Source organism: Dipteris shenzhenensis, chromosome 4 (genome assembly GCF_047967505.1).
Source record: "Dipteris shenzhenensis isolate YYH24624 ecotype China chromosome 4, Dip_SZ_1.0, whole genome shotgun sequence".
Lineage (NCBI taxonomy): Eukaryota > Viridiplantae > Streptophyta > Polypodiopsida > Gleicheniales > Dipteridaceae > Dipteris > Dipteris shenzhenensis.
In genome coordinates this window covers 6,159,345-6,180,431 of record NC_141599.1, presented here as the reverse complement: position 1 = coordinate 6,180,431, position 21,087 = coordinate 6,159,345, and the positions used below count along the sequence as shown (strand labels likewise).

Sequence of the window (21,087 nt, the reverse complement as noted above, 5' to 3'; positions counted from 1 at the left end):
CTCATTTTTGGATGAGAGGGATAATTTTGGCTCCTTGGTGCTTTTATGAAAAATCATAAATACTCTAGATGAGGAAGCGTGAGCCACTCATCTAGGGGGGGGGAGATTGTACCCATTCTGCTGTCGTTTTCATGGTGTGCTTGTGTTTTCTTACTCCAATCGATTAAGTGGTGAATTTGTGTGAAGAGTATTACCTTCTGGTTTCAGTGGTATCAGAGCTATAGTCACGCTCTTGTGAAGAAAAGAAAGTTTGAAGCTTCCTCGTGTGGAATTCAAAAAGAAAAAGACGCTTTGAAAAGATAAGTTCTGTGGAGGATTCAAGAGGACTACATGACAGTTATGTTGAATCAGAGCTAGTGGGAAGAATAATTATTGCCGGTCTGATTTTACCTCTGTTCACTGCACCTCGGGAGTCGCCGTGAAGAAGTCGCCGGCATCGAATCTATCTGTAGAACCATGTGTTGAATGCGCTGGACTCTGGAGCCTGTGCAAGCCTCGTTGGCCCCTAACGCAAACAGCTCGTTTTTGCCTTGCCATGCCCTCACAAATTTCGGAGCAGCCTCCGCATCATCTACAGACTGCCCATCAATTCTTGGCCTCTGTGCTAGGCCTACATGCCCATTCTATAGCACTAAGTAGGGTTCGATAGGCTGTGCTGCTCTAGAGACCTCCCGTTGCGAGGTGTAGTCCACTGCCCCGTGATTGCACTATTTGGAGCCCTCGCATCAGCCATGCCTTGTGCAGCATTATCAATATCGCCATTTTAGACACACGCAGTCCTAAAGACCTACAGCTAGCAGCCTCTGCCCATGCGCAGTCTTGTAGCTCTGCAGACTTCGATAATGCTGCAGTTTTGGGAGAAGGAGCCGAGCAGCTTTCGTCAAATGCAAAAAGCCCTGCGGATACTTGCAGTCTGTCTACTGTAGGTCTGCGATCCGCAGACAGGGTCGCACAGAAGGAACCGTGCAGGCAGCCACCTCGGAGACCTCTGTATAGTCACCGCCCGCATCGTCCTAACCCTGCATCAAAGGTTCAAAGGCTTCATTTATTTATTTCATAATCTTCTTTTAAAAAAAAAAAAAAGAAGAAGAAGAAGATCCCAAAGGTTCAAAGGGGAGAAGAAGAGGAAAATTCAACACGGCAATCGGAGCTCGACAAGGCGAAGACCATTGCCAAATCTGAAAGCTGGGATCAAGAAGGCGATTTGGAACCACGAAATCACCGTGCAATCAATTAGAGGTCAGTCAAGCGCAAGGCGACTACGAGCGACATCATTGGTTACACATCTCCCACTCTAGTTTTTCCTACCTCCGATCAAAGAGCGAGATAAGTGATTTCAATTGCTTTATATTTCATACACTTAGTATTTTTCGCCATCCATTTTTTGTCATACACTCGAAACGCATTTTTTCCATCCGTTTAATTCTCATACACTTAGTATCTTTATTTCCCTCTGCTCCGCTTTATTTGTACTTATCGCAATATCATGGCACATCAGCCACAACCACCCACGCTCCAAGAGCAATTAGACGCACTTCAAGCACAGTTCGCCAATGAGCGTGAGCATAGGGAGAGGTTGGAAAAGAAAATCAATGGTAAGAGAAGGAAGAGGCATTCATCTGATGATGAGTCATCCGACGATGATTCTGACGATGATACTATTATCAGGACAGTCAAAGCCACACTGAGAACACAAAATTCGAGGAAGAAGAGTAAGATAAGTAGCAAAGCTTTTTCATTTCAAAATTTTGATGGAAAAAAGCACGCACTATATTGTCTTGGATCAGTCAGCTAGATGATTATTTTTCGGGGGAGAAATTCTCTGAAAAAGATAAGATTAAATGTGCTGCAAATCATTCAGTAGAGAGTGCTGCACTTTGGTGGAACATCACTAAGCACAGTAAAAGGCAACCAAAATCCTGGAAGTCTTTTCAAAAGCTCATCAAGCGAGATTTCCTTCCCTCACATTTCAAAGCAAAAGCTAGACAACAGTGGGACACTTTCAGGCAGTTTGATAAGGAAACGATCTCCACATATACTGATAGATTTTGGCAAACGTTGATCCAATTACAGTCTTTAGAGAAAATTAATGAGCAAGATCAACGAAGGAAGTATGTGGCAGGTCTAAAGTCTAAGCTGAGAGCCGAGATTAACATGTTTCATCCTCACTCACTGAGCTCTGCAATTTCTGTTGCAATGAACTGTGAAAGGAAGAATGGGATTCCAAAAGAAGGAAAAGATCAGGAACGGCATGTACCCTTCCATAAGAAAAAGAGATTTGATAAAAAGCCCTTCTTTAAATCTAAAAATGGTTTTGTACCACAGAAGACAGATTCTTCTTTGAAGCCAAATGGTGGGACTTTTCCAAAGAAAGAAATAAGGTGTCTCAAGTGCAACAAGCTGGGACACATAGCCACTGAGTGTCCTGAAAGAAAGAAGACCCCAACGGCGAAAGTGCACATGATTGACGACGAAGCAGCCAAGCAAGAGGGAGGTAAGTATAATTGCCATGCTCTTCTAAAGATGAAAGGTTTCATTAATGGCAAAGAAGTTGTTATTTTGCATGACGATGGTAGTACACATGATTTCATTTCGGAGAGAACCTTAGCAAAGCTAAACCTAGAGTCTTTCCCATCTAACTATAAGGTCAAAGCTGCTTTTACCAAAACAAAATACAATTGCACTAGAGAAGTCAAGAATCTTGAAATCTCAATCAAACCCTACAAGGATACACGAGACTTTCTAGTGGCACCCCTACAGGGAGTGGACATCATCTTAGGAATGCCATGGAGGCATCAATACAATCCTAAGATAGATTACGATTCACATTAGATGTGGATTGAGAAGGACAGACAAGAAATATGTCTGAAAAGCTCAATGAAATCTGAGGTCTCAGTCCTTTACTCAACCACACACAAGCCAAAATAGCAATTAGAAAAAGTGAGAAGACATAACTTATTTTGGTGAATACGGTTACGGCTACTCAGTCAAACACTAAGCCTATGCACCAAAAATTTCTTTCTCAAATTTCTGATTGTTTCTTAGAGGATTTACCGCCTGAACTACCATGTTCTCAACCTGAAGATCATAGGATAGAAATCCTACCGGGCAACACTCCACCTTGCAAAGCTCCCTATAGAGCCAACCAGCTAGAGCAAAAGGAAATACAAAAGCAAGTGGAGGAATTGATAGAGAGAGGATTGATAAGACCCAGTAGTTCTCCTTATGGAGCATCTGTCTTATTAGTTAAAAAGAAAAATGGAACCTACCGAATGTGCATAGATTATTGTGCACTGAACAAAATCACAGTGAAGAACAGATATCCAATCCCTAGGATTAATGATCTTTTGGACAAATTGAAAGGGGCCAAGGTCTTCAGTAAGATAGATCTCAAATCCGGCTATCATCAAGTTCGTGAGTTCTTAGTTATGCCTTTTGGGCTAACTAATGCTCCAGCTACTTTTAGTAGAATGATGAACCGAATCTTTCTTAAACACCAAGATTGTGTGGTAGTATTTTTCGATGATATTCTGGTGTTTAGCAAAGATGTTGAGGAGCATAAAGAACATCTGAAGCTAGTCTTTTCACTCTTGAAAGAAAATCAATTGTACATAAACCCTGAAAAGAGCAGTTTCTTCCAAGATCAGATAGAGTATTTGGGTCACATTGTATCCGTCGATGGGATTCGAGTAGATCCAAAGAAGATTGAGTGCATGGTCACATGGCCTAAACCCCGAGATATACATGAATTGAGATCATTTTTGGGATTATGTAGCTTTTACTAAAAGTTTGTCAAGAATTTCGCATACATTGCACATCCATTGACAGACCTTCTTAGAAAAGCTAAGCATTTCTTATGGACTGAGCGTCAAGATAAATCTTTTACAGCTTTGAAAGAAGCTCTCACACAAGCTCCTGTGTTGCAATTACCCGATTTCTCTAGACCATTCTTTGTAGTTGTAACTGATGCTAGTGGATATGGAATTGGAGCTGTACTTATGCAAGATGGACATCCAATAGCATATGAGAGCCGACAACTAAAACCAGTGGAATGCAATTACAGCACATATGAGAAAGAGTTAACCGCTGTCGTTCATGCCTTATGAATGTGGAAACATTATTTGATGGGATTTGAGTTTCTTATCAAAACTGATCAGCAAAGTATCAAGCATTTGTTAACTCAGCCACTTATATCCGATAGGCACATCAAGTGGGCATCATTTATACAGAGTTTTCAGCCCATGATTCAATATCAACTTGGAAAGGAGAATGTAGTTGCTGATGCTCTTAGCAGAAAGCCAAGTATTAATCACATCAGTGCTGTAGAGACCCAGCCTTTTGAAGGTATGAAGAATTCTTATCAAGGGGATCCAGACTTTTCTGATATATGGAACAAATTAGAAAATAACAATTGGAATCCTATGTTGGACTATTCCTGTAATGATGGATACCTCTTCTATCAAAAGAAATTATGCATCACTCGACCCTTTAGACAAATTATAATGGAGGAAATGCACCAACCACCATATATGGGACATAGGGGAGTGACTATCACTTTACAAGTGATAGCAAGAGAATTCCATTGGCCTACTATAAGAAAAGATGTGGCTAAGTTTGTAGCTGAATGCATCACTTGTCAGAAGATCAAGAGTTACAAAGGAAAGACTCCAGGATTGCTTATGCCTTTGCCTATTCCTACGCAACCTTGGGAACAAATATCGATGGATTTCATAACAGGTTTTCCTACTACAGCGAATCAAAATGATATGATTTGGATGATAATAGATCGCTTTAGTAAGCAAGCTTATTTCATCCCATGCAAGAAGACAATGCAAGAAGACATTAACAGCTCGGCAAGCTACACATTTATTCATCAAGCATATCTTTGTTCATCATCGCTTGCCAAAGATTATAGTGTCTGATCGAGATTCAAGGTTTTGCAGTAATTTTTGGACTGCATTATTTCATAATCTAGGCACTAAGTTAGACTTCTCATCAGCTTTTCATCCAGAATCAAATGGACAAATTGAAGTTACAAACAGTACTGTTCTGGATATGATAAGAGCTTATGCAGGAAGTCAACCAAAGACTTGGGACAAATACATTCATCTCTTACAGTTTGCCTATAATAATACTCCTCATTCTGTAACTGGAAGAGCACCCTTTGAGATTATCTATGGGAAGGTTTTACCTATTCCTATCACACGATTGACCCATAGAGTGGAGGCAGCAGATGCATTTACCCATGATTATCAAAATATTCTCAAAGAAGTTCAAGAAGCGATTGCAATAGCTCAAGAAAAGTACACAAAACAAGCTAATAAGAAACGGAAACACATGCTTTTTAAAGAAGGCGATTATGTACTTCTTTCGGATTGAGAAAAGAAGATTGAAGAGTGTTGAGAAATGGCTAGTAATCAAGATGTCACCACGTTTTTATGGACCATTCAAGGTGATTCAGAAAATCAATGATCTAGCTTATAGGCTTGAATTACCTGATAATTGGAAAATACATAATGCTTTCCATATCAGCCTCTTAAAGCCCTTCAAAGGACCTTTACCTTTTCATCTCGTCTATGAAGAGGCTCCATTGATTGTTTATGAAGAAGAAATTCTAGAACCTGAATGCATTGTTGATCATCAACAGACCTCGACCCGAAAAGGAAATGTCTATACTAAATACTTGCTCAAATTTAAGAACCATCCAAGAGAAGATGCTCAGTGGATGCCTGAGCGGTTCTTTCGAACTTTTCCAGACCTCCTTAGTTCCTATAATCAAACACGCAACTGAGGTCAGTTGCAATCCAAGCAAGAGAGATGTTACGGAAATTATATTTATGATATATCTTGCTTTGGACATTATTATTTTTAGTCGAGTGTGACTATGGCAAAGTACTCCATAGGAGCGCACCGGACGCGGCGGGGGTCCTAGTGGATACTTTGTGTGGTTAGTTGGGGATGCCTGACTAGCTTGTGTTTTGCCATGCTAGATGATCGGTATTGTGGGTGATTCCATGTTAATACTGATGTCGCTAGTGTTATTGGTATTGTGCTTGATTATTGTGCTTTGAGTGCGGTTATGTTAGGATCGGTTGATTCGTTCAATCGATTGTTAATAACTAATGTAATTGGCGCATGATCGGTATTGTGGGTGATTCCATGTTAATACTGATGTCGCTAGTGTTATTGGTATTGTGCTTGATTATTGTGCTTTGAGCGCGGTTATGTTGGGATCGGTTGATTCGGTGATTCATTCAATCGATTGTTAATAACTAATGTAATTGGCAGCTTGAGTACAGGTGATGGAACTCATAGCGAGGATTGGAGTTAGTGCGAGGGTACCGATCGAAGTGTCGCACAGCGCATTATATATGGCCATGGGCCAATTTTGTATTTGTTTAATTATTGCAAGTTTGAGCAATATATTTAGTTGAGGACATAAACCATTTTGGGCCTAAGATGGCTATGTAAAGCAAATCCCTCATTTTTGGATGAGATGGATAATTTTGGCTCCTTGGTGCTTTTATGAAAAATCATAAATACTCTAGATGAGGAAGCGTGAGCCACTCATCCAGGGGGGGGAGATTGTACCCATTCTGCTATCGTTTTCATGGTGTGCTTGTGTTTTCTTACTCCAATTGATTAAGTGGTGAATTTGTGTGAAGAGTATTACCTTCTGGTTTCAGAGGTCCAAATTTTAAACAGTTTATTAGTATAAATCCTGAAAAAGTTCATAATTTTGATCAATTTTCAAAGCAAAATTTTTACAAACATTATTTTTTTCATAATCACTTCAACCTCTTAGAAAATTTCTAGCATATTGTAGCTTAAAATATTTAGTAAATTGTATTATTTTGAACAAACCACAAACAATTATTATAACTAGTATCGTTCCAAGATATACAAAGTTCTTACAAGGTTAGAATAGGAGTTAATGAATTGTCATGTTGTAAAAGTTTAACTTTTTTGAGTCAACATTCATGAGGTTGGGATAATAAGGAACTCAAAGATCTACATGTCAAATTAGATAACTCAATATTGAATCCAACTAATTATTCAACAAATAGTTCAAAGATTCAGCATGTCAAATTAGATAAGCCAACTTTGAATCTAGTAAATGATTCAAAAAAGTATATAGAATATATATAGTAGTTTTATAGAGTCAACCCTTCATTTATAAACTAGATTTCCATCATAAAATATAAAAATAAAATACCTTTTAGGAAAATTGATTTTTTAAGATGCAACATTGTATCTCTTCATAAGATGTATGCAAAAATGTGAAAATTAAAATTTGGAAGTTTTACCTATGATCTTACAATTTCTAACATCTCACTCCTTTGACCGCTAACTACTTTCAAACCCATGCCCATAGTAAACAAGATGGACTCAAATCCAAAGAAGTAAGTAGAAAAAAAAAAGGATTCCATTTTGATGCTTTTGTGATTTCATGCAAATTCTCTTTTAAAAATCATCATTCCTTTAGTTGTAAAAGTGAATCGTTTTATGAATTATGAGTACTTTTTTGTAAAAATCTTAGGAGGCTATGCAATAATTCCACTTTCAGGATTGGATTAGCATGAGCCTATATTCTAAGCTAATCTTGAGGATCGAATTAGCATTTTTGCTTATGTTAATTCAATCATTAGTATGAGCCTACGTGCTAATCCGATCTTGGGGATTGTATTAGCATGAGATTGCATGCTAGTCTGATCCTAATTCTAAGGATTGAATTAGCATGCAAGCTCAAGCTAATGATTGGACTAGTGTGCAAGCTCAAGCTTATCCAATCCCTAAGATTAGATTAGTATAACATTGTACGTTAATCGATTCCTCTGAGTCAGGTATTAGTCTACAATCTCCCATAATTTTGGTCATAGTGATGGGATTAGTGTGAGCCTTCATGCTCAATTTAATCCAGAGGATTGAAATACGTATAAGCAACACCCTAGGAGCAGATTCGTGTGAGCTTGCACACTAATTGGATCCATGGGCTACATAGTCACTAAAATCTAATCCAAGGGAATAGATTAGCTTGCTAGTGCATATGTTGATATGATCCCTCAAATATAAACTTAAAGATATAATAAATCTCTTACTTATATGCATATATAAATGATGTAACTTAAAAACCGCACCTTAGTTACTTAAACTTAACTAGTGACTCAACATAATACATGAAAATTAATTTTATTGCAAATTTTAAAGTATGCATTTTTAAATGTAAACATTAGTAAATGAGTTAAGATCAACAGATGCCTTGTGTTCTGCTGATCGATTTGATATGCTACATGACCTACTTACAACATATAAATTGAAAGTTATGGACGTTTAGTTCCACATTTTTCCCGAGCTTCATCAAAATCCGATCCCCAGTATAAATTTTTTGCCCATTTGGGGAGAAATTCGATGTTGCAATTTTGAAAGTTACGGACGTTTAAAGCTCCGCAATTTTTTAGGGCTTGATCAAAATCCAATCCCTAGTATAATTGGATCAAAATTTGCTCAACTGGGCAAAAATGTTATTCTGGGGATCAGATTTTAATGAAGCCCTAAAAAACTATAGAAGTTTAAATGTCCATAACTTTCAATTTTGATGAAGCCCTGAAAAATGTAGAAGTTTAAACATTCGTAGCTTTCAATTTATATGTCAAAAGTGGGTCATGTAGCATATCAAATCGATCGATAGAACACAAGGCACCTACTTGTGCTTTAAAAGTTAAAAAATAATTATACTAAAATGTAAAATTAAATTTCTCATATTAGATACAATTATTAGTATATTTATGCACATAGGTGTGCAAGTTTAAATAATTTGAATATACGCATGGGTAAGAGATTGAATATAAAGTGCCAAATTCAATACTTTTGATGATAAAAGATGCATTTTTTAGTGAGAGGTATGTTATTAGTTTATTTTGATAAAGAAGACAATTAATTATTTTTCAAGTAAGGGGTTCTTAAGTGGTTTATATTGTCTCATATTATTCCTTGCAATAGATTTTCTTCATATTCTTGTACTTGTGAGAAAATGTTTAGTTCTCTTTATTTAAATAATCTAAATACTACTAGTTTCCTTCTTTATTTTTTAAAGAATAACTTTTCAATCAAAATTTGGGTGAAATAAATAATTTTGATGAAGATTACAATTCTACAATTGCTATAATCTTTTTTCAAAAAGTATCAAAAAATGCAATTGCAATATTTTAATTTTTCTAAATATAAACAAATATGAAATATTGTGTATGTTCTTAGTTATAAAAAATCTTCAAATTTTGCAATTTCTTGAAAAGAATTGTAAAATTTAGCAAAGTTTGAAAATATTAATAGAATTATGCTTTTTTTCAGGAGAAATCTTCAAAACGGGTAATTTGCAATAGTTCTCGCTTAATATGCAATAGTGTTACTAATTGAGCTCTTATGGCTGATTGGCTAATCGATCGAATGCGTTTACTACTAAGGATACTATGTAACTATGATTTGATTTTTGGTATTCCCCCTTATTAGCCTGTATGTCCAATGTTCAAATTATGAAATTTGGATCACTCATGTTTTGTTGATTCCCATAGCTTGTAAGGCTCTTTTTGTCAAACATTATAGTCGTCAGGCTAGTTATCAACTTATATAGGCATGACTAGCCTTTTATTTTCAATCAACAAGATTTGTAGTTTGTCTCTTTTTCAAACATATTCTCCATGCTCCCCTCTAGGTTTTATGGCTTGGTTGCATCATCGTTTCCATATCATACTCATATTTTTTGTAGTTCTACATGCAAGATTGGGTATACCTTGTACATATGGTTCTACATGCAAGTCAAGTGGCTTGCTAACATGGTTTTAGATGGTTCTTCTTGGGTTGGCTAGTTTCAAGGAGATCATATCAAATGATATTGTTCAAACTCTCATGTAGAATTGCATTTCACAATGGAACCAATTCTTGCCCAAGGTTTTTGAAAGTAGGCAATGGCTTAGCTTTGCATGAGTGAGTCTAGAAAGGTGTCCACTAATATAAAATAATTATCCCAAATAGTATATTGTGTCTCTCTCCATTTCTATTAATTAGCCAAATGGTGTTGTGCTTTAGCTACTAGATTATGTGTCAAGATCACTCATGAAGTTTGTCATAGGCTCGCACCTGAATTGCTATCAAGTATGCTTAGTTTTGTGTTCACTTCTTTCCAAAATTCCGTTTATCAAATCTATTTCGTGATATTTTATGGAAGTGCCTAAGTATGGGTAATATTTAGAGGGTCGCTCCTTACTCATTGATTGATTACATTTACTCACAAGATGTAAAGATAATCCCTTACATACTACTCGGTCTATCTTCTTGCCATGCGCATATAGTAAACTATAAGCTTGCTCATTATGATCCAATTTTCTTGCCATGGACATGGCAAAACGTATTTGACAAAGTTGTTTTGACATTTGGTAACAATTGGTATCGTGCAATTCATGACAAGGTGGGCAGTTGGCCTATCTATTTAAACCTTGCATACCTTTGTTGTTGTTTTCAAAGAACTGGGATACCTCATTTGCTTGTACATTTTCTAAAACTCATTCTATACTTCTTGTTTCCTTTCTATACATGCATAATGAACTGCACCTATCACTCTCCCTTGGATTTGGTACAAGAAATTAGTTCTATTCCATATTCTTAAGAGAAAGTACTAACTCTTCTTTATAGCAGAGTATGCCAGCTAGTTTATGCTTCTTTATTAATGTCACTTATAAAATGGTACATCATTTGTTCAACTTTCTAGTTTATTGTGTGTATAATTGGAACCTTTTTAACCAACCATGTTGTTGTAGCTCCACCCCCTTGCTAAGGGTACATTGCCACCCTCTCAAAGTTGGTGTTCGGACACTCCTCACTCCGTACTCTAAATCATCACTACTAAACATGCACTATCTTTTGAGCCCATGTTTTCTCTGCATCTCTTCTTACCTCCTTGCAGTATTCCTTTGATTCAATTTATGACTTTGATGCACATTCTTGAAAAACTATCAAATCAAAGTGCAAGGTATAATGAAGGGTGATCTGACATGGGAAATATGTACCTCACCCAAGCTCGCCCATCTTATAAATACATTTTTTCAAGCTCTTGCTTGCACAATGCTCGATGCTGGTAGGTAGTATGAATTGTGCACATAAGAGCACATGTATATATGGCTTAAGGCCTTTCAAAATTTAATTTGAACGTACAAGACTTGAAGAACACTTACTTGGAGCATCTTGTGCTAATCATGGGACTTCAACCCGAATAGTTGCTCAACACCTCTTTTCTTAATGGTTATAAAGACTCCCTTCAATGATCTCATGCATCCAATGGGAGTATACAAAGTAGTGATGGCTTGCTTCTCCTCCTGCATTGATATAATCCACGATGCACGTGGAAGATGAACGTGCCCACCCTCCTCTCATGGCCAAGCTTGATGCATTCGTCCTAGGACCCGCAAGTCCTCCTGTACTGTGACATTATTTCATTTACCAATAACATATTCCCAAATACCAAATGCCACATTCTTGAAGATGTGCATGGGATAAAGAAGATGGTTGATCTTGAGATGGATCCAATATGGTAGCTGAAAGAAATGGAGTACCTACACAAGCGATGCCAAACAAGATTGCCCTATGTGATCTTTAATCCAATTAGAGATTACACAAAAAAACTTTGAAAAACATTACCATATTTATTTATGCCATCTAGAGGAAGAACATTTGTAGAATCCCAAATGCACTTTCGATTTTTTGCATGAAGTGTTTGTGGAGGAATGTTGCTCTTACTAGCAACATATTTAAGATGATCTGACAAGAGGAATCAATTATGATTATTGAATATAGTCTTATACAAACCGTCAACATACTCATGTACTAACGAAGGACAACAAATAGGACATGCATGTTTACTTGATGTTTTCAAACCTGTTAAAATATAAATAAAAGTTCGAATAATAAAGTCATTAGTTATAACTAATATAATGAGAAATATTAGAGTAGAGAGGTAATTAAAATTCTTACCATAACAATCATTGTATCCTGGAAAGTCATGCATTGTCCACATCAACACCGCTTTTAAGTCAAAGTGTCAAGAGGAGGATAATATCCACCACCACAACACCTCTCCATAGTTCCTCCAACTCATCAATCAATGGTTCGAGATAAACATCCATGTGCTTTACTTTATGTTTCCTTGGAATTAGAAGGGATAACATAAGATGTCCCTTCTTGATCGCCATTGATGGTGGAAGATTGTAATTCACCAACATAGCTGGCCACACACTGTATATGGTGCTTTTGAAACCAAATGGATTCACTCCATCCATACCTAGTCTAAGTCTCAAGTTTCTGGGCTCTATTTTAAAATTGGGCCACTCATCTTCAATATGCTTCCAAGCAGGAGTGTATGGGAATTCTCCACATGCCATCATCTGATTGATGTGAGGAATGCCATGACATGAGCTTTGCTATAGATTTGTACTTGAACATGTATTTGATGCGAGAAATTATAGGAAAGTGTCGCAAAACTTTACGAGGTATATCAAAACTCTTCATATTTGTTCTATACCTTGCTTCACCACAAGTGGGACAATGTCGAGCCTCATGCATCCCATGAAAGAGAATGCACTCATTGACACATGCATGTATGCGATCATAATCCAATCCTCCAAGAGATGTCACATAGTGCCTTGCTATATCTCTTAGCAGCCATGGCCAAGGAATTAAGCTGATGAGTAGCTCTTATAGACGTGGGCACGGCATGCAGCGCCTGTTATGCACATGTTATGCAGTGTGTGTCATAGTTATAGATCCCCATGCCATCACATCACAAAAGGAATACCATCACATCGTGAGTACACGTATTCTTTTTCTATGTGCACTTACTTTTTTCATTTTCATTTTGATTATGAAAATCCTTTTGCTCTTGGCACATGTTCATAGACTTTGAAGAGTGGGAAACACGTCAGCCTTTTAGCTCGGGGGGGTCACTATGTATAAACCCTCTATATCACGTGCATTCAAGGCCTATATTTAAAGTCCCTTATCTGTAAAAAATTTCATTAATAAAATGTAACCCTTTTTTATACAAATCTGTAAATTTTTTCCAAAACTATTTTAAATATTCCCTTATGTATATTTATTTATGTAATTTTAGAAATAAAAAAAATCCTTTTATTGAACTCACGTGATAGGGTTCCATATGATGAGTGACCCCCCCGAGCCTTTTAGAGATAAGTTCAATCCTATTCATGAGGATCTACGTAAGCAGTTGCATGGATGAGAGAAGTTTTCTTGCAAAGAGAGAAATATCTATTGGTGCAATGTATGTTACATCACTCCCACAAAAAAAAGTGCGGTGGTATGGCCAACTTTGTAGCATTGCCCTACCACTCCTTTAAGACACTGTGGCATGGTGGACATGATGAGAGTAGAGTCCTACAAGGAAAATATCACCAAAGATATGGGCATGTCTTTGCAGTTCACATTTGGCTCCAAATGGGCGAGATTAACTTGGTTTATGCCTCCACATTTTTTCTTCATGTTTCCCCAATGTCAAGAGCATAGAATTAATACTAGGTGTTCATGCAAGTGCATAGATGAGAAAGTGCTTTAACAACCTTCTTGGCACAAATTGGGGAACAAAGACGTGAGCAAAAGGATAATCTATTAAGTGTCGTGAATGCAAGGATAATGTGTTTCTTAGATACTAGTATCATGTCAAATATTATATTTGGCATTTCAATACCGGTAGTGGTAAAAAACTAGCTCACTATTGGTTGCTTCTTGACTCTTAACAATGACAATATATGGTGACTTTATCCATTCAACTCAATCAAGGAGATGTAAAGTATCTTTCAATCACTTCACAATTGACACTAAGGGACATGCATGAACACCTCTTTGCCATGGAAGATGAACCTTCAGACTCTTTTTCCTTTTGCCTGAATGGTCAAAACATGGGCAAGTGTGGGGAGGTGTGCATGCACAAAGTTTCTCTTGGATGGGTTTTGATTTTGTGTATACAATGAAATGAAAAGTTGCCTTCTCCCTACACACTGTGTTCATTTTAAAACCCTTGTATTTCCCAAGGTTTTTGATTCATTTGAGAATAAGTGTATGATGGATAGTACTCATTTGATGATAACTCCTTTCTCATCCACGCACTTGCATAAACACCTAGTATTATTTATATGCTCTTGACGTTGGGAAAACATGAAGAAAAAATGTGGAGGCATAAACCAAGTTAACCTCCCTCATTTGGAGCCAAATGTGAACTGCAAGGATATGCCCACATCTTTGGTGATCTTTTCGTTGTAGGACTCTTCTCTCATCATGTCCACCATGGCACAATAAATGTCTTAAAGGAGTGGCAGTGCAATGCTACGAAGTTGGTCATAGCACCCCGCTTTTTCTTTGGGAGTGATGTAACATACATCACACTAATAGACCTTGCAAAGAAGAAAACTTCTATGAGGATTAAACTTATCTCTAAAAGGCTAAAGTGTTTCCCACTCTTCAAACTCTATGAACACATGTGCCAAGAGCAAAGGGGTCTTACGGGTCTTCATAATCAAAATGAAAATGGAAAAAGTAAGTGCACATAGAAAAAGAAAAAGTGTACTCATGATGTGATGGAATTCCTAGACTGATTGATTGAAATTAAAAGCATTCTAAGATTCCACTTTGAGACCAACGGAGCGGGTCTTTGACCCGTTCAAAATGGGGCAAAAACATGGGGATCTGTAATAATGACAAAGCCCATCACACGCGCTGCATGCCGTGCCCACGTCTATAACAGCTGCTCATCAACTTTGCTCTTTTCATAGAAAAAACTCCTTCGCCATGGCTGCTTGCTATCATGTATTCCTAAGCCACCGCGGTCCCGACGTGAAGAAAAGCTTTGTCGATCACCTTTGCGAGTCTCTGCGCAGGGCTTCCATCCTCTTCTTCGCAGACTTCAAAGCATTAGAACCAAGCCATGACAGTTGGACCTCTATTGCCCATGCCATCTCCAATACTCGTATTCTCATTCCCATCTTTACCAAGGATTATGCGGGATCAGAATGGTGCCTCCGGGAGCTCTCTACTATCCTCAGATCAACAAAAAGCAGCAGCACTGCTCCCCCACACAAAGATTTTCGGCCACAGATTCTGCCCGTTTATTACGACGTACTCCCGACTGATGTGCGCTATCCAGATAAGCCTGCAAGCCGCTACTTTGAAGCGTTTTCTAAATACCCTGCGGGAGAAGAAGTGGAGGAGTGGAAGATGGCCTTGCAGGAGGTGTCGACCATTGTTGGTTTTGTCCTGCAGCACCAGGATGATGGGTAAGAACTTATAGCTTCTAGATTTCAAATTCTGAACACACAACGTCTAGTCGTAAGTTGATGAGCCCATTGTGTGGTTTACATAAGAAAACAAGAATTCGTAATGGGTTTTCTATTCTTACGTGCTTATATGTCGTAGAAAGGAGGGTTTTTTTGTTCATTCCAGCTTAGATGTTTTCTCGTCTGGCCGGTTAATCTCATCGGTCTGATCCGTCAAGAGTTCATATATGAGACGTTGCTTCTAGGCGCTGTGGCTAATTTTCATGAACTCTTTACCTTGGCCTTCCTGTGTACTATGAATCTTGTGGTTTTCCATTTCTGCTATTCTTCGTTATCGAGATTCAGTCATAACATAATCTATAAGCTTGCTTGCTTCACTTGGACAATAAATTAACAGATTCGAGAGCAAATTTATAGAGAGGATAGTCTCCAAGGTCCTAGACATGCTGCACTCCTCGGTAGTTGTTTCTCGGGAAATGATTGTAAAGTATGGTGTTGGTCTGGAGGAGCGCGTAGGACAAGTGGTCCGTCAACTCCAACTTGGAACAGGCCTAGGCGTGCGGACATTAGGCTTGGTAGGAATGGGCGGTGTCGGCAAGACAACAGTGGCAAAGACCATCTTCTTCGAGTATTGCAAGAGCTTCCAAGTTGCTTCCTTCATTGCTGATGTTCGTGCAACAGCGAGTACCCCTAATGGCCTCCAATTGATGCAAACGCAACTTCTCAGAGATGTCTGTGGCAGTAGTGAGACTAAGAACATACTGCATGTGGAGGAAGGCAAGGCTATACTACAACAGCAATTGTTTCTCTTCAAAATTTTGCTAGTCTTCGACGATGTGGATGCTCCTTCTCAGCTCGATGCTCTGCTTTTCAAGACCCATCTTGGAGCCGGGAGTCGGATCCTTATTACTACTCGAGACAAACATGTTCTGGAGCATGCCGAGACTGATGACACATACGATATTGAGTGCCTCGACCAAGAGCAATCCCGACACCTCTTTTATTTGCATGCCTTTGGTGGCAAAGACCGTGTACCAAGTCATGATACACAGCTCCCAAGCTTGGCCAACAGCGTGGCAGATGCTTGCCAAGGCCTTCCACTCGCATTAGAAGTGCTAGGGCGGCATCTTTACAAGAAGTCTGATCCAAACATTTGGGAAGATACATTAGAGAAGCTCCGATCGAACGAACCATACAAGGATATTGTTCAGCGCCTCAAGATCAGCTATGATGCTCTCGAAACAGATACTGAAAAAGCAATGTTCGTTGATGTTGCTACCTTCTTCCTTGGAAAGCATAGGAAGACAGCTCTGCGTATATGGAAGGAATGGAGAGGTCGGTCTTTGACATTATACCTCGACAATCTAATGGACAAGTGCCTCGTGAAGACGGACAACGAAGAAAGACTAACCATGCACGATCATCTACGTGATATGGGGCGCATGCTTGGCGAGAAAACTCATCTCTGGAATCATGACGTTTCCAAGAATATAGGGGTGAGGCCGCTTTATGATTTCCACCTCTTATACGCTATATGTGTATGTATTTCAGATAGAGATGCGTTATGCAGCAAGCTTCAAGTGTTTAATGAATGACCTGCAAAGATTTTGGAAATGACAGATGAAAATCAGGTAACCTTCCATCTGGGATTGATATTTGATTCCTATATTGGTTTGCTGACTATATGGATTTGTTTGATTTTCAATCCTCAGAATGGATCCGGAGTTGTAGGGCTATCCATACGCAGCCAAGAAGAGGAAGGATCATGGGATGGAGATTCAGTTTTCACGATGATTGATCTACGAATCCTGAAAGTCAGTGGTGTGTGCTCGAGCGGTCGTGATTTCAACATCCCATCGACGGAGCTAAGATGGCTGCAATGGGAGTTTTGTCCGTTGAGCACTATGCCATCGAGACTCAGCCTTCGCAAGGTGACTGTATTGGAATTGAACCAAAGCAAGATTATACAGCTTTGGGACGATCACACTTCCAATCATAACAAGGTAAAGCTAAGCTAATGTTGAAAGTAATTATGGTCCGATTAAGGCCTTTTTAGAGCTATTTATACACACCGTTTTGGTAATTACCGTCACCACAAAGACAATATATCTCTGCATCTTAATTGAATCTACTTATGTGCACAACCTCTGAGTCTCTACATGCGATGCATCTACACGAAAGATACTCGTGAGCTGATGTGGTAATTCTTGACTGTCGTTGATGCATTGATTCCTGTTTCGATGAATTACATACAGTTCTTGCCGTCGGAGCTAAAAGAGCTCAACTTGAGTGGGTGCAAGCTCCTTCAACAAGTTCCTGATTTCAACGAGCCTTATCTAACTGGGCTAGAGATGCTACAGCTCAAAGGCTGCGAAACAATACCTTGTATACCAGATTCTATTGGGCGGCTTCATAATTTGGAGTACCTGGATGTAAGTGGGTGCCCTCGTCTAAACACGCTTCCTGATAGCTTGACGGTTCTCAAAAGGCTCACCAAACTGTTTCTCAATGGCTGCACTTCTCTTGTAAAGCTACCGGATTCCATAGGACAGCTTACCGGGCTCCAAAACATCGGATTGGAAAACACAGCTCTCCAACGGCTTCCCACATCTTTTGGGCAACTTTCCGGTCTCTCCAAGCTGAACCTTAGCAAATCCACTCATCTCCTCGAATTGCCTGCCACAATAGGAAAACTTGCAAATCTGACTTCCTTGCACTTGATCGATTGCCCTGAACTACGAAAACTCCCCGAGGAAACAAGCAGCCTAACCAATCTCGTCGAGTTGTTCATATTTGATTGCAGAAAGTTTTCTGAGCTTCCTGCCAGAATCGGCAATCTGACAAACCTAGAGCGCATCCTCATCCGTCGTAACCCACAACTATGCCAACTGCCTGCAAGTTTTACTACGCTGAGAGGGTTGACAACACTGGAAATAATTTACTGTTCGTTGAATTGTCTACCTGATCGTTTTGGTAACCTGTCCGCTCTTCGTGCACTTCAATTGCAAAGTAATCCCCTCGCCAAATTACCTTCAACTTTCGAGAATCTTCACAATCTATTAAGCTTAGAATTGCACCATTGCGTCAAGGTGGATATTGTAACGGGGTTACCCACCACGTTACGTGCATTGGACCTTTATCATTGTGAGAATTTGAGAGTGTGTGTGGTGTTTGGGCTTGAAAATTTGGAACAGTTTAATGTTAATGATTGTCCGGCTTTGAGGGAGTTGTTAGGCCTTGAATCCTCAACTCGCCTCTCCGAGCTTAATATCTCAGGGTGCACAATGCTAGAACGGGTACCGGGACTGGAGGCGCTGACATCTCTGGAAAGGTTGCACATAGCAGGAAGTGGAGTATCCCTCCGCCAGAATTACCTCTCGAGAGATTTTGAGGTAGAATTTCTATGCTTGTTGTCACTGATTTGTTTGAAAAGGTCCATACTTGGAGTACTGCCCTTTTAACATGGATAACATGGCTGTCGAATGTGAATCAGAAGCAGCATCCTGCAACCAAACGCGTCAGCATCTATGGAAATGATATACCAGAATCATTGAACGAGCACAGTATCACCAAAGAAGTTTGTGAAGAAGAAAATGTAACGGAGTTGTGCATGGAGGTGCCTGTGCGGGAGTTAAACCCAAGCTCCTTCCTAGCAGTCGTATTTTGCTTCATTTCACATGATCAAGGATGGTGCGACAATCCTGAAATCCATGGGAGCTACAAATTAAGCCAAACATCTGTGGAGGCAAGAATAGTGCAAGGGGGGATCGTGTTGGCTTCAGAATCACTATTTAGGAACAGGCTTGCTGATGCAAGGGACCAGCTCCATGTGTGCATTTTTCAACATCCACATCCATTACTTGATTGGATGAAGGGCACTGATCGTAGAGTTTGTGTTTATGCTCGTTCGTTTGGACAAGGTTGGAAAATCACACTGAAGCGAGGAGCAATGCGGCTACTTTACGAGAGGGAAAATCTGCAGGAGGTGCTTGGGGCTCTAGCCCAAGAACTTAGATGGAGAGCTTGGTATGCACGCACTTGGCAGTCCTCTCCCCAAATCAGAAATCTAGCGGTGCTGGACATTGTCAATCTTGAAATGCTTCACGTTAACATAGAACCGAAAAAGCCATTGGTAAGTGCATGCAAAGAAAGTGGAATTCAAGGTTCTAGACAAGATAATTATTCAATATTGCATGGGTACGTTAATATACAATAATCTGTCACGGCAAGAATATCGTTTGGCTCTTTGTTTGCAGGGTTGCATGAAGGTGGATAGAGATGGGCGATGGCATGCTGGATACCAGGGTTTGCTGGATTGCACTAAGTTAGGGAGGTGCAGTTTATACATGGAGGCACTAGATCTATGCGGGAGCTCAATGGGTTTGTTGTTCATTAAGGGAAGGTTTCCTTTGCAATCAATAACGCTGAAGAGAGAAGAGATATTGCTTCAGATTCCGTTCTTCAGGCAGCGACATGTTCGTCGAAATGCTGTTAATCCTGTAATCAGCTTTGCAGTAGCGACTTTCAGCATGCAGGAATCAGGCGAGATGGTTCGATTGATGCCGGCTTTTTTCCCTGTGCACACTCTATCGTACATGGAAATGGGCATCAGGGCAAGGCAGGCCTGGAAATTAGTTCGTGTTGCACAGAATTATGAGATGCCTCTAAACACTGGTCGTTTGAGGTTATCGTTTTGCCATATTCTCTCCGATGCCCAAGCTATTGACATAATGGGCAGGCTGCCCATGGAGAGCTGGGCTCAAATAGGCTACCGTGTCCGTACAGATGTCTGTATCTCATCAAGAGACTCGTGAGCTGATGTGGTAATGCTTGACTGTCGTTGATGCATTGATTCCTGTTTCGATGAATTACATACAGTTCTTGCCGTCGGAGCTAAAAGAGCTCAACTTGAGCTAGTGGGTGCAAGCTCCTTCAACAAGTTCCTGATTTCAACGAGCCTTATCTAACTGGGCTAGAGATGCTACAGCTCAAAGGCTGCGAAACAATACCTTGTATACCAGATTCTATTGGGCGGCTTCATAATTTGGAGTACCTGGATGTAAGTGGCTGCCCTCACAGAATTATGAGATGCCTCTAAACACTGGTCGTTTGAGGTTATCGTTTTGCCATATTCTCTCCGATGCCCAAGCTATTGACATAATGAGCAGGCTGCCCATGGAGAGCTGGGCTCAAATAGGCTACTGTGTCCGTACAGATGTCTGTGTATCTCATCAAGATGGGCGATGGCATGCTGGATACCAGGGTTTGCTGGATTGCACTAAGTTAGGGAGGTGCAGTTTATACATGGAGCCTCTAGATCTATGCGGGAGCTCAATGGATTTGTTGTTCATTAAGGGAAGGTTTCCTTTGCAATCAATAACGCTGAAGAGAAGAGATATTGCTTCAGATTCCGTTCTTCAGGCAGCGACATGTTCGTCGAAATGCTCTTAATCCTGAAATCAACTTGGCAGTAACGACTTTCTCCATGCGGGAATCAGGCGAGATGGTTCGATTGATGCCGGTTTTTTCTTGCACACTCTATCGTACATGGAAATGGGCATCAGGGCAAGGCAAGCCTGGAAATTAGTTCATGTTGCACAGAATTATGAGATGCCTCTAAACACCGGTCGTTTGAGGTTGTCGTTTTGTCATATTCTCTCCGATGCCCAAGCTATTGACATAATGGGCAGGCTGCCCATGGAGAGCTGGGCTCACATAGGCTATCGTGTCCGTACAGATTTCTGTGTATCTCATCAAG

General features: G+C 39.6%; 1 protein-coding gene and 1 pseudogene across 1 annotated transcript; one reads left to right on the top strand and one right to left on the bottom strand.

Annotated features, from left to right (window-relative positions):
* Positions 1–386: 386 nt before the first annotated feature.
* On the bottom strand, positions 387–12,239 carry LOC147902382 (uncharacterized; annotated as a pseudogene).
* A 2,604-nt stretch (positions 12,240–14,843) lies between these two features.
* Positions 14,844–20,301, top strand: LOC147902381 (uncharacterized). The gene is made up of 6 exons (XM_087373449.1): positions 14,844–15,329; positions 15,727–16,825; positions 17,042–17,332; positions 17,585–18,721; positions 18,823–19,461; positions 19,586–20,301. The coding sequence occupies exons 1-6, from the start codon at positions 14,845–14,847 to the stop codon at positions 20,141–20,143; spliced, it is 4,209 nt and encodes a 1,402-aa protein (XP_087229575.1). The 5' UTR covers position 14,844; the 3' UTR covers positions 20,144–20,301.
* The last annotated feature ends 786 nt before the right edge of the window (positions 20,302–21,087 follow it).

What these genes read in the sequence shown, in the direction of transcription:
- LOC147902381 (XM_087373449.1), top strand. Translation starts at nt 14,845, where the DNA reads ATGGCTGCTTGCTATCATGTATTCCTAAGCCACCGCGGTCCCGACGTG. An exon ending in CTGCAGCACCAGGATGATGG is followed by an intron (nt 15,330 to 15,726) that starts GTAAGAACTTAT and finishes ATAAATTAACAG; the next exon opens with ATTCGAGAGCAAATTTATAG. An exon ending in ACACTTCCAATCATAACAAG is followed by an intron (nt 17,333 to 17,584) that starts GTAAAGCTAAGC and finishes AATTACATACAG; the next exon opens with TTCTTGCCGTCGGAGCTAAA.